Source organism: Rhinolophus ferrumequinum, chromosome 3 (genome assembly GCF_004115265.2).
Source record: "Rhinolophus ferrumequinum isolate MPI-CBG mRhiFer1 chromosome 3, mRhiFer1_v1.p, whole genome shotgun sequence".
NCBI lineage: Eukaryota > Metazoa > Chordata > Mammalia > Chiroptera > Rhinolophidae > Rhinolophus > Rhinolophus ferrumequinum.
In genome coordinates, this window is record NC_046286.1 from 84,053,967 (window position 1) to 84,066,913 (window position 12,947).

The window sequence follows — 12,947 nt, forward strand, 5'->3', positions numbered from 1 at the left end:
CACTTTTAAAAAATTGGGCAGCAGGGTTTTCATGGTATCACAGAGCAAGCAGTACAATTAGTTCCCCATGAGCTTCCTTCATTTCCTGCAGGTGTTCCTTTCCTATCAGAGTCAAGCTCTGAGGCTTGTGATGCTAACCTAGGACTGCTGAGTCTGAGAGGACCTGGGTCCTGAGAAGAGAGTTCGTCATCCCCCTTGCCTTATCCCCCTCACTTCCTGTCCACACACACGCGCGCGCACACACACACGCACACGCACACATACACGCACACGCACACACAAAGCTACATTCCATCCTAGTGGAACCCTAATCCCAGCCAGGGAACATGGCCTTCTTCTCTGAGGCAGACACTGAGCTTTCTTCCTTGACGGGCAGGGTCTTTCCCCTGAGGGCAAGGGTTCTTAACTTGGAATCCATTTGGAGTTTGGTGGGAGCTTTGAATCACCTGAAATTATTTTCTAGGCAGAGGGTCTTTTGCCAGATTTTTTGGAGATCATGATCCCAAAAAAGGTTATGAAACAGATCTCTTCTAGCTTTATTCTGATCTTTTGAAACCAAAGAGTGTTAGAAGGAATTTGGTCTTGGGAGTCAGATGGAATTGGGGTTGAATGGCTTTTAACAGATTTTAGCTGTGTGGACTTGGGAAGATTATGAAATCTTTCTGAACCCCTGTTTTCTCAAATGTAAAACAAGGGTAAGAATGCTTATTTTAAGACTGTAGTGACAGGTAAACTAAATAGAGAAATAGTAAATGTTAATTTTCTTCTTTTCCCCCTCTTTCATCTCATGACTGAAATGAAACCAAGTATTTGTTCTGTTTTATTCCAGATCTTCCTGGGCACTCATCCGGGTACCTTGCATGCAGTAGACTCTCCAATGTTGGTTGAATGGCTGGTTGGATAGATGGAGTGCCATGGTTTAGTGCCCAGATGAAATCTCGCAGTCTACTTCCTTAAAACACTTTCTCAAAGAGATCTTGGTGCTATAATTACTTTGGCTAAGACAACTCTACTAGGACACTTAGCTTTATGTCATGTGCAAAACCTGTCTGGATACTGTTGACAAGATTAGATCTGCTTATTCTGTGCTGACAACCATGATCTGTGCTGGACCTTTGTCTGTATCACAGCTGGGCAATCTACAGCCAGTAAGCCAAATCTGGTCTAGTGCCTGTTTTTATAAATAAAGTTTTATTAGAACATAGCCATTCTATGTTCATCTATGTATCATCTATGAATGTTTTTGCACTATGGCAGACTTAGGTAGTTAGAACCGAGACCATGTGGACTGTAAAGCCTAAAATATTTATTATCTGCCACTTAATTGAAAACGTTTGTCAATCCTGGATATATAGGCTCTGTATTCCTTATTATAACTCTGCAGGATTGGTCTCGAGGTGCTTTTTTAATGGATTGAGAAGCTAAGCCCCAACAGAGTTAAGTGTCTTTTTGAGATTGCATAGTTTATAAATGGTTAGGTCTATGTGATTTCATAGCCCCTGTTCTTTCCTGTAAATACTGATGATACCTTTCAACTCAGCCAAAACCTACATGAACCAGTTACATCTTCCAGTCCTGTCTGGTGACCAATCCTGGTGCAATTTGGCAGTCCTAGCATATGTCCATGACTTGGCTCAGGTCTGCAGTATAAATCGTGTGGATGTATAAATAGGAAAGAGAGTGGCATGAGGGTTTTGAGTGCTAGTACTACAGATGGCAGAGTAATATGGGTATACACTTGTTTATATGCTGACATAATGCTGCTTCCCAAGGGTCAGCAGGTTCAGCATTTCCAGGAGTGGCCTTGTTGCTGAACGTGGCATCCAGTCTTGTTTGGTGCCTTTGGTGAGCAACGGGTAATATTTGGGCATTTTTAGCATATAGTCACTCCACAGAGATTTTCCCTGCTCCCGGTTCTGAGGCTGTGAGAGCTTTGGACTTCCACACTTGCTCACTGGGTACTGTGCCCTTGCTGGCAGATCTGACTCTAAATTTGAGGTGAAAGTCCTTTCACAGTGAATTAATTCTGATGGAAATTGGACGGTTTCGAGGGTTTACAGATGAAGTTCTATTGTTCTTCTGTTACTACTCCATCTGCCCATTATTGCTACTTCTCACTCAACTTCACCCTTCCAATTAATTTTTCCAAGCTTATAAGCTGGTTGTAATTAAACAAAAGAAACAAAATTGGAAAAATCAGCTATTTCTGCTTTAAATGACTGCATTGCAGTGTTTGCCTTGTAACTGTTACACGCTGATAACAATAACAGGTACAAAATTATAGCCAACCAACTGGAAGTAATGCCATTAGGTAATTGATCCATCTGTCAAAGGATGTATCTAATGAAAAATGGCCGTAGTGTGAATTGTCATATAAAAGTGGGTATTGTAAAATTGGGTGAGTGAAGTGATAGGTGAGAAGGATTAGGAAGGCAAATGTTCCTTCCGATAGTCTGTTTTTGTTCTGTGTTTGTGGCGGGCATTAGGGAGTGTCTGTGACTTTCACTTCATCTGTCATGGAGCTGCTGATGGAGGATTCCATGGAAAAGCAGCAGAACTGCAGGGTGGACAGGAAAGAGCCAGAGCTATAATTAACTTCTGTTTCATTGTGTTCTACAGTAATGACCCGTATTTCTCCAAAGACGAAATCATGCAGTCTTACTTTGTGGCTTTCACACTCTCTAAAGTCAATGACTCTTTCAGTTTATGGTGAAAATATAACACAGATAAAAATAGGGCTGTTCTGGTTTAAGTGGGGGTGGAAGAACCTGGTAGAATTAAGTAACATTTCGTTTGTTGTGCCAGTGTAACTCCATGGGGAAATCCTGGGTTGATTAAAATTCTTGGTCTATTGTTTAATTATTTAGAATGAATGCTGCTAACAGATATGTTTTTCTTTGTAGCCTTTTTGATTTATTCCTAGCATGTTTTAGTACATTATTTTTTTAAGCTTTAAAATATGCAAGTAGCTCTCCATGTATTTTTGTTTCTTTCTTTCTTTCTATGACACCAGGTAATTCTCATTGGTCAAAGCTATTGATGATTCCTTTGTATTTCTATCTTGGAAATGTATTTATTTTTCACAAAATTCAGATACACCTCTTACTGGAGATGATTGTCAATGAATTATAATTGAGTATTGAATACCTTGAGTTGGGGAGCAATTAAGAAGTTAGTAGAATTTCAGTTTATATTGATGAAGCAAGGTAGTGGTGGTGATGTAGTCACTCCCTAGGTGAGGGAGAGGGATGAGCAAGGCATAGAAATCTGTATAAATGGTGCTTCCTAGAGTTGTTCACCCCAGGTATACTGGGTACAAGAAGTTCTATTAATTTGGGAAATAGCAAGGCACGTTTATGGACTACCATGTGATAACGAGCGCACCAAAGCAATTGTTTGAAAGTCCTTGTGTTTAGTCTTTCTGAAGGCCATACGAAGAACGCAAGCTGATGCTATGTTACTATTTCTGCACAGCTCTCTTGTTATGTGGTGTTTTTTTTTTTTAAGCGCATGTGCATTTTCATGATTGGTCATAGTTTTGTGTATGTGTGTGGCAGCATTTGGGGGGTGGGTGGGTGTGCATAAGGCTTGTATCACTTGACTGCCAACTTTGCCGAGCTCACATGTTGTCCTTATTTATGTGTTTGCCAGGGAGAAATGCCTGCTGCCTCTCCAGTTGGCTTTAGAATCCAAGAATGTGAAGCTGGCCCAACATGCCTTGGCAGGGATACAGGTATGGCTCTCACTGAGTGCAATGAGGGCGACAGAAATTGACAAGCCCCTTGGCGTGAAAAGAACAAATAGTTAACATCTGAAATACTAGCTGTTTAAAGACCTGGGCAGAAATTTAATTGAATTAGGTGATAACCGTAGAGGATAATAGGATTTCCTTATATTTACCAGGATTTCTCTATACATAGCATTACCTTGTTGAGCCTTCATTGTCACACACTGATTCCTGGGGACCCAGCTAAGCCCACACAGAAATGAAATACTTTTTTGTGATGTCCAACTTTGAGGAGAATAAGGGATCCCAAGAGAGACACCTCAAGTTCTATAGTAACTCAAATCCTGTATACACTGAACATCTGTGGATCTGTGTAAGGAAAATTAATGGTAAACCTGAAAGATCTTGTTTTGTTTTCTTGTCTACTGTTAGGTTGGCAAATGAATTAATGTCTTTTACATCCAGAGCAAAATTGGGAAGAAAAAAGAAATTTTGTCTAATAAAAAAAGTTAGATTCCTTGAATTCATTTTCTTCTCTGAGCATTTGTTCATTTGTGTGTTTACACCATACATAATAGATCTCATTCCAACAGTGCGAAGAAGATGGCTATAAAAATACATTGACTTTTTAAGTGGCTTGGTTTTTAAGAGACAAGCACTCTGAAGTTCAAGCCTGCATGGGTTTATTCTGTGTGGCCGTGGATCGGTCGCATTTCTAGGATTTCTTTTCACATCAGTATGTACAATTTCATGGTTAGCTTCGTAAGCTGAGCAAGATTCCTAATATCTTTTCAGAGTTAACACATATATAAAAGTAAGAAAATTACAACTTTTCTTCCCCCAGTGGATTGGCATTAGATCATATATATTTTAATATGCAATAGCATTACAAATGCTTAAAAATCCCCAATAATGTTATTAAAAGCTCTTTGCTTTTCTCCAAGGTAATTGGGCCAACCATAAAAATAAATGGAGGCTGTTCTGACCTGTCACTGATGTTCCTTTTTCTCTAGTCTTCTGTAGACCTTTAATTACTTTTTGGCTTTTTTAATCCTCCAGTACTTTAAGTTATGGTACCGTGATTTCAAGGGCTTTCGTAGTCATGGTAACATCAATGACCTGGTGGGCAGTTGCCTTCCTCTTACCATCCTTTGTTACCTCCCATGAATGTTAGGCACTTTTCTAGGGCTTCACAGTTTTTATCACTTTCATTAAAAAGAGGTTTGTATATTGACTTTGACTTTGGGCTGCCCTGTATGCACTACATCGTACTGAAAAATCTCTTTTTAGAGAATGTAGGCAAAATGGCAGAAAGTCCTAAGAAGGAAGTTTGCCATACTTGTTCTCCAGGTCTGCAATGGCATTTGGCTAAAAGATGGAGTCATTATCCTGGATGAATCAAAATCTGAAAGTTTTTCAGGGCAGCAACTCTACTCTGAATTAGCCAAGGACAAATTTAACAGGGATTAATATAAAATCCTTCACCGAGATCTCAGAAATCCTCTGCTCCGGGACAAAAAGGGGGAGAACACCTTACCTGCAGCCCGTGTGCATGAGGGTTAGGGCGAATCAGCACAGAATGTACCCTGACTTACAGCTAAGCTAATTTGATCTGAGAATGTGATTAAAGTCAGACATTACTATTTTTGTTTGCTTTTAGGCAATAAACACATTTAATTGTCTTCTGTAACTAGAATCCTAGAGGCGAGCAGTTTTAGGTTTGATGTAGCAACTCAGTGGTGCCACCAAAAACCCCATTTCTTTCTATCTCTCCCCATGCCATCCTTTTATTTCTTTAAAAAAAAAAAAACTTTCATTATTTTAGAGTTACAATAAAATTGCAAGGAAGGTGCAGAGATTTCCCATATACCCCTTACCTGCGTGGGTTGTTTTTTGGTTTTCGGTTTTTGGGTTTTTTTGTTTTTTGGTTGTTGTTTTTTTTACCAAGGATGAGCCTACACTGACACATCATATTCACTCACAGTCCATCATTTACACACACTCTTGGTTACATTGCTCTTTAATGCCAGACCACCCCTGAAGTGTTACATGCACTCTGGAGGCCATGTGTTAAGTGTCTGTGAAACCATACGAGGCTGAGAACATTGGAAGGTGCCTGAGGAGGTTTAGTATGGAGAAGAAAAGATTTAGGTGGACTTCATAGCTGACTTCCAATCTTTTACAAGCTTAATCTGTGTCGCTCCAGGGAAAGATGAGGGAGCAAAAGGTGTACGCAGGTGGGGTTTGGTACAAGCTAAGAAAGAATTTTATGAAAAGTGGGAGTTGTCCTGAAACAGGAAAGGGCTGTCCTGTGAGGTGTAATGACTCCTGGGAAATCTCGTGAAAGTGAGTACCTTCCTGTTTAGGTTTTTGTGGGGATTGGTTTTCTGATAAAAATACATTAAATTTGTGAATTCATGAATAATTCCTGGGTAAATGGCAGTTCACAGTAGGAAATAAAAAGGTACATATCTGAGAAAAGGAACTTGTGCTCTACAAGATTTCTCCTTTCCAGTGACAAAGCTAAATTCAGAAAGGGTATGTGTGAGCACGACAATTGTGACGAGCTAGATTGCCCTTGGCACATTTCATCCTTCATCTCCACCACCCAAATAACCTATATGGCCGCCACGTTAGAATTTTACTGGATAAATGTATAATGAATCATCTAATAGCAGGAGAAAGTCTTCACCAAAAACTGTTTACAGAAGGTTTGATGCATTTTTCTTTTCAGGGACACAGAGCATGAGGTTTTTCCTAATGGCCTCCAGCTACATGCCTTCTAAGAGAAATTATCCTCAGTACATACTAAGATACTCTAACAGAATAAGGCAGCAGGGGAAAGCCTATCTGTGATCACTGCCTTGTGCCTCTTTACAGAAGCTTCTGTCAGAAGAAAGGTTTGTATCCATGGAAACAGACTCTGATGAGAAGCAGCTGCTGAATCAGATCCTGAACGCTGTGAAAGTGACGCCTTCCCTCAACGAAGATTTGCAGGTGGAAGTGATGAAGGTTAGTTTGACGTGGGTACCTGTTTGCGTCATTGGGACAGGAACAAACTCGGACAATGCTCCCACCCTCCTCCCCCAGCCCTCATTGTTTTCTTGAAAATGCCTCGGCATTGTGGTCATGCTAGCTCACCCTTCATTTGGAATATATGGTTATTATCCTTGTTTGTGGTCCTGCAGGATTACCTTGATTGTTGAACAGAAATGACAACTAAGTAAAAGGTACAATTTCAATACATCTGTAAGATTTTTGACCTGATCATGCACAACAAATGTTGTCAGAAAATGTGTTTATCACTTTTTGTGATAAATATATGTGAATAGTTCCAGCTTGGGGTAGATCTGATCATTCTGGGTATTCTGCTTGCCTGTATCTGTTAAAACAAAGTAAATACCTAATGATGTTTTGACATATACTAAGGCTTCTGATAGTTGGTTTAGAGGAAGGAAAATCATCCTTGGGAGCCATATCAGAATCACTCCTTTTTTTTTTTTCCCTATCCTCAGATGATGTGAACCTAATCTCCCGCATTCTAGTTACCATGTACTTTTTAGGGATGCAGCTCTCCCTCCCCTTTCTCTTTTCCCTCCCTTGAGAATCACCATGATTGGGAGCCCCTTACACCGACTCTAGAGTGTGTCTTATCTGATGAGTGAGCCGTGGATTGGACAGAAAAGGATGGAAATCTCTTTGCCAAATAGCACGTTGGTCAGAGTGACACAGCTGGAACCAATGAGCTGGCTTTTAATAATGCCATCTGTCCGTTTCTTCCCTAGAGGAATGCGTGTAGAAGAATGTTTAAGAATTGTTGATGTCATATAAATGTTGATCTCTTCCTGGAAATGTACTGAAAGATTTTTGTCTTGGATAAGAGACTTCACTGCTCTAGATTTCATTTTTCTCCACTCAGAAAAGAAAAGATTGACTTCAGTCATGACATTTTCTTAATGCCCTGGGCCTCACCCTAACCGTGTTGGTGAGTAGTTTAGTGTAGTGATTAATTAAGAGCTTAGACTCTGAAACCAGCTTGTCTGGGTGTGAATCCTTATTCGTTGTCTAGCAGAATGTTCTAGAACATGTTCCTTAACCACTCTGCCTTAGTTTCCTCATCTGTGAAGTGGGGTTAATAGTAACACCTACCCAATAGGATTGTTATGAGGATTAAACAAGGTGAAGAACTTAGCACCGTGGCACAATGAAAGTGCTTTTGAAGTATTATATTTTACCACCTCTATTCCAACCACATCTCCCATTACTACCTCCTGCTGCTGAGTCAGAATCTCAGTGGGTGGGTATAGGAATATTCTTATACACAGTATACACTGAGAATCTCTGAGCAAGCTGATCTTGACAATCTCTCTTTTACTCTTTGATTCTGGAATATACAATTTTGCCCTGTCCTTTGACATACATTTGGCAGCTGTGCACTGATAGGAACCAAGGAGTAACCAACTCTAGACTTTTTACTTCTCTCCTACCTCTGGGCCACTGTTGAGAGAAAGGCAACGCCAGGTGCCGTGTTAAATGCTTTTATGTCTTCCGAGTCTAGTCTGTTGAGTCCTCCCACTGTTAGGCCTCCAGATACTGCAGGGTGAGATCTGGTGTCCAACTAAGAAACATACCTCACAGATTTCATATAATTCTGAAAATTCTCCCAGGAATATAGCTTTTTGTAGAATATAGGAATTTGTATTAAAAATTGAGAAAGTACCTGTTTTTCTAGGAGCTGTGGAGAAACAGGATGTTTAATGGTTATGTCAACCTGTTTTGAAAACTTACATTTAAAAAATTCCAGCCCAGTAGTGCCTTCTGCTAGCCTTGCTGAGGACAGTGGTTGACACATGTTAACTCCACTGGAAATCCTGGAAAGTCCATCTTAATGGACTTTGTAATGACACCATAATAGACCATGGTACCTGCAGTTAATATCTGGGAAGAAAATCAGACATTGTCAGAGAAGAGAAAAAACAGTAATCTGGGCTGCTATTCTTTACTATAGATTTCCAAAATGCTTAAAAAGATAAGGATCTTTGCTACATGCTATTGCTTTTAACTCTTTAAATATTGGAATTGGGGAAAAAATATTCCGATTCACAACAAACCCAGCCTTAAGCTCATTTTTTTTTTGTAGTATACTTTTATTTTAGAGAAACGTTTTAGCCAAGCAGCTAGAAAATTAATGATGAGATAGTTATACTTTAAAGTGATATTATTATTAGCATCAAATGAAACTTCAGAGATGGCAGCATGACTGTGATAGCCTGTAAGTGAGAGTTCCATATCATTTCCAATTTCTGAGATTTAGATTGCTTGTGTGTGTGTGTGTGTGTGTGTGTGTGTGTGTGTGTGTTTATGTGTATATAGTATAATTTGGAGATAAACTGGGGGTGCCAAAAAATGTATGCAAGTGGACACTTTGGTCAATGTTGCTCAAGCAGTAGTTTGCCGTAATCAATGTATACTTTTTTGGCACCCTCTATGTGTGTATATACACACACACACACACACACATATGACTATATATGTATGTAGTCATATGTATGTGTGTGTATAAGTGTCTGTGTATATGTATATATGTGTATATATATACATATGTATGTATATATACACACACACATATATATGTATATATAGAGAGAAGAGAGAGAGAGCGTGCCAAAAAAAGTATACACATGTTAAGAAAGGAAAAAGACTATTAAAATTGTAATACTCCATATATACAGATAACAAAAGATGAATACATGTCACGTTTGACTTCTGCAATTACAAGAGGTGTTCAAAGTGGTTACTATCAGCATCTGATTACAGCGAACTACTGCTTGAGCAATGCTGACCAAAGTGTTAACATCTCTTAAAATGTGTATACATTTTTTGGCATATATATATCAAAAACAAGTTTTACACTCTTTCTCTATGCGTGAGGAATTTCTATACTAACTTTGGTCATCTCTAGAAGCATGGACCCTTTTATCTTATGCTTCTGTTAATATTTGTAATGATCTAAGTAAAAACGCTTAAATAAATTCTGTTTTGCCAATGTTATTATGACATTTAAATGTTTTTACTACTTGTTTTCCCAAAAATTAATTTTAAAAAAAGGGAGCAAGAGAGAAGTGCATGAATTCTCAAAGGAAAGACTGGATTCCCATTACTATGAAGAGCGTATTAATTTATTCTTTGTGCGTCTACATAACTCATTCTCCTGTTAAATGATCTAAACTAGATACTGCATGTAAAAATCCTCCACTCATTTTGTATTAAAATTTTGTGATCAAAGTAGTCCCCCCGTATCCATGGTTTCACTTTCAGTGGTTTCAGTTACCCACGGTCAACTGCGGTCTGCAAATAGTAAATGGAAAATTGCAGACATAAACAATTCAGAAGTTTTAAATTGTGTGCCATTCTGAGTAGCGTGATGAAATCTCTCACCATCCCATCGTGTCCCACTTGGGATGTGAATCCTCCCGTTGTCCAGCATATTCATGCTGTAGACACTCCCTGTCCATTCGTCATTTAGTAGGCTTCTCCGTTATCAGATCAACTGCTATGGTATCGCAGTGCTTGTGTTCAGGTAACCCTTATTTTAATTAATAATGGTGCCAAAGCACAAGAGTGTGATTCTGGCTTTCTGGATATGCCAAAGAGAAGCCATAAATCGTCTCTGAGTGAAAAGGTATGTGTACCGATATGTATAGGAAAAAACAGTATATACAGGGTTCGGTACTATCAGTGATTTCAGGCATCCACGGGGGGTCTTGGAATGTATCCCCCTGCACATAATGGGGGACCACTGTATAGAAAATCTTTAAAAATGAGATATGGTAGGCATTTTCCAATGTTGGTCTGTGTGTGCTATTCAGGAGAGAGCTAAAACCACACTATGCAGGTTTTATTTATGTCTGTCTAACCATAGCACAGTACATTTTTATAACAAATCCTAGGTGCTATTTTTTAAAAAGCTATGTTGTGCATTTTAGTCACATATTGCTATCTCCTAGTGTTTATAAACATGAGAAATCGAACCATGTGACATTCTTAAGCATGTATAGCAATTGTATTAAGTTCCTGGAGAGAAAAATAAGATGGTTTCCTCGTTTAGAGAGTTCCCTACAATTAAACAGAAACTACTAATGAAACCCAACATTCCAATGGTAGTGTTCTCACTTAAGAAGAAGGTCCCAGACTTTCAGTTGGAGGGGTTAAAAAAAAAATCAAAGATGTTTGCTTCTGACAAATTCAACAGATGAGGTTAGATCATTTACCCCAGGAACTGTTGTACATGGTTTTGCTATCTAGCAGGAAGGGGAGCAGAGGCAACTGTGATTTATTCAAATGGCCATGGAATCCAAATAAAAATTTTATAGCTTGAGCAAATACAATGTAAAATTGTAGAAAATCAGAAGGTACATTCCTATGAAGATAGATTACCTTTGAAATGAATTACTAGATGGCAGGGAGCTATTTAGTAGTTAGGTTAAATACTTGTCTGCTTTGGTAACATTTTCCAAATAGTGTGTGCCATTTCCATGAGTGCAATGCAGACTTAATAGGAGCCAGGTACATAACTAATGACATCTCTGACTAGAGCAATTAGGACTTTATGTCCCTTCTTTCTGATGGATAACCTTTAGTGAGGTTATTAACTGATACAACTGGCTGAGTCTTCAAAGACTGCGAGGAATTATAGCTAGCCTTCTGCCTCTGTAAGTGTGTCAGAGATGAGAGCATTCGGTCTGGGGAAGGCAGGCTGGCTTTGTAGATAAGGATGTGATACTGGATATTGAAAAAGCATTTGATGAATGCGCTGCTACTGGATGTCTTATTTTATGTACATCTTTAGGTAATAGAAAAGAATATTGGTGGAGGTCTTTATAGTTTTCAAAGGAGAAATGTCAGGATGAATATTTAACATTTGTAATGCATTGGACACTAGTAAGTACTTGACATTCATACTAAGATCACACACCAAGTGAAATTGCAGGGCCAGTATTTGAAGTGTAATTCAGGCTCATGCCAAACCTGTACTCTTAAACAGTAGGTTATGTTGCTTTCTGAGTCTATCCTGAAAGACATGTAGGCGGGAGTCCTTACTGTCCCCATTTTAAAGATGATTGAACAGAAAAGTTAAGTCACAGGCTAACAAGGGACAAAGCTAGAGTGGCTCAAAGTCCTGAGAGATTTTTTACCCTCCCACGACAGTGTATTTCCTCACTAGTTTCGTGAGCTAGATTCAAATATAAAGAAAGAGTCAAAGTCACTTTCCCACCAAATTGGCTAATGACTCTGGTGTGTGTGTGTGTGTGTGTGTGTGTGTGAGAGAGAGAGAGAGAGAGAGAGAGAGAGAGAGAGAGAGAGAGAGAGAGAGAGAGAGAGAAAGAGATTATATGTCAGGAAAAGGGAAAGAGAATGTCATTTATTGTTGAGGTATTTTTATATTTTATAACAAATGCCAACCATATGTCTACAGAAAATACAAAAGTGAATGATTATGGAAAAAGAGCTTACTATCTGTAGAGCTGGTAGACCTAAGCTTCAGGGTGTCCACTTATAACTCTGGTCTTACAATTGGGAGGAGAAAGCGCTCCTTAAATTATGGACCAGCATTGCAATCCATGCTTTGGTCTGGGAGTAAGAAACAGGCCAAATGGAAAGACCATTTCTAAATCCCCTCTCAATAATGTTTTAATGGCAGAGTCTCATATGTGAGCCATTTATCCAAATGGCTAATTTTAATATTCATAACACTGGGTATTTGGTCTTCTGGAATGCCGTATGGAAGGAATGATCATTAGTGAAGTTTGAGTGTGATATGGCTAAACTGTCTTGCCTTCTGATAACAAGGAGAAATCCCTTCTTAGTCTATAGCTACTGAGACACATTAGAAGATTTGCAGTAATCTCTAGTATTAAGGAAAATTCCAGTGTTTGATAAAAAATATTTAATTTCGAAGGTACCATTGTTGGAGGTTGATCTGCCATGCTTACAAATGTATTATTTCTGTGGTTAACATAGGGAAGTGTCTAAAATATGTGGTTCTGTAAGTAAATTGTTCTCAAACAGCCCTCCTCTCCTTGCTGCTAAGATTGACGGATGATAGTCTTTTTCTACTTTGTACATACATTGATAAAATTCTTACTAAGTCTTCTCCCATGCTTCTTTACCCTTTAGTGTGACTGCATTAGACAGGCAATAAAAATATATGAAAAAGTAA

At 38.9% G+C, this 12,947-nt stretch overlaps 1 protein-coding gene across 2 annotated transcripts in view; it reads left to right on the forward strand.

Annotated features, from left to right (window-relative positions):
- ARFGEF3 (ARFGEF family member 3) overlaps positions 1-12,947 on the forward strand; it is a 154,098-nt gene that overhangs the window by 32,280 nt on the left and 108,871 nt on the right. For both annotated transcript variants that reach the window (XM_033099360.1, XM_033099357.1), the window contains exons 3-4: positions 3,652-3,733; positions 6,608-6,739. In XM_033099360.1, the coding sequence (XP_032955251.1) occupies positions 3,652-3,733; positions 6,608-6,739 (214 nt within the window). The remainder of the gene's footprint in view (positions 1-3,651; positions 3,734-6,607; positions 6,740-12,947) is intronic.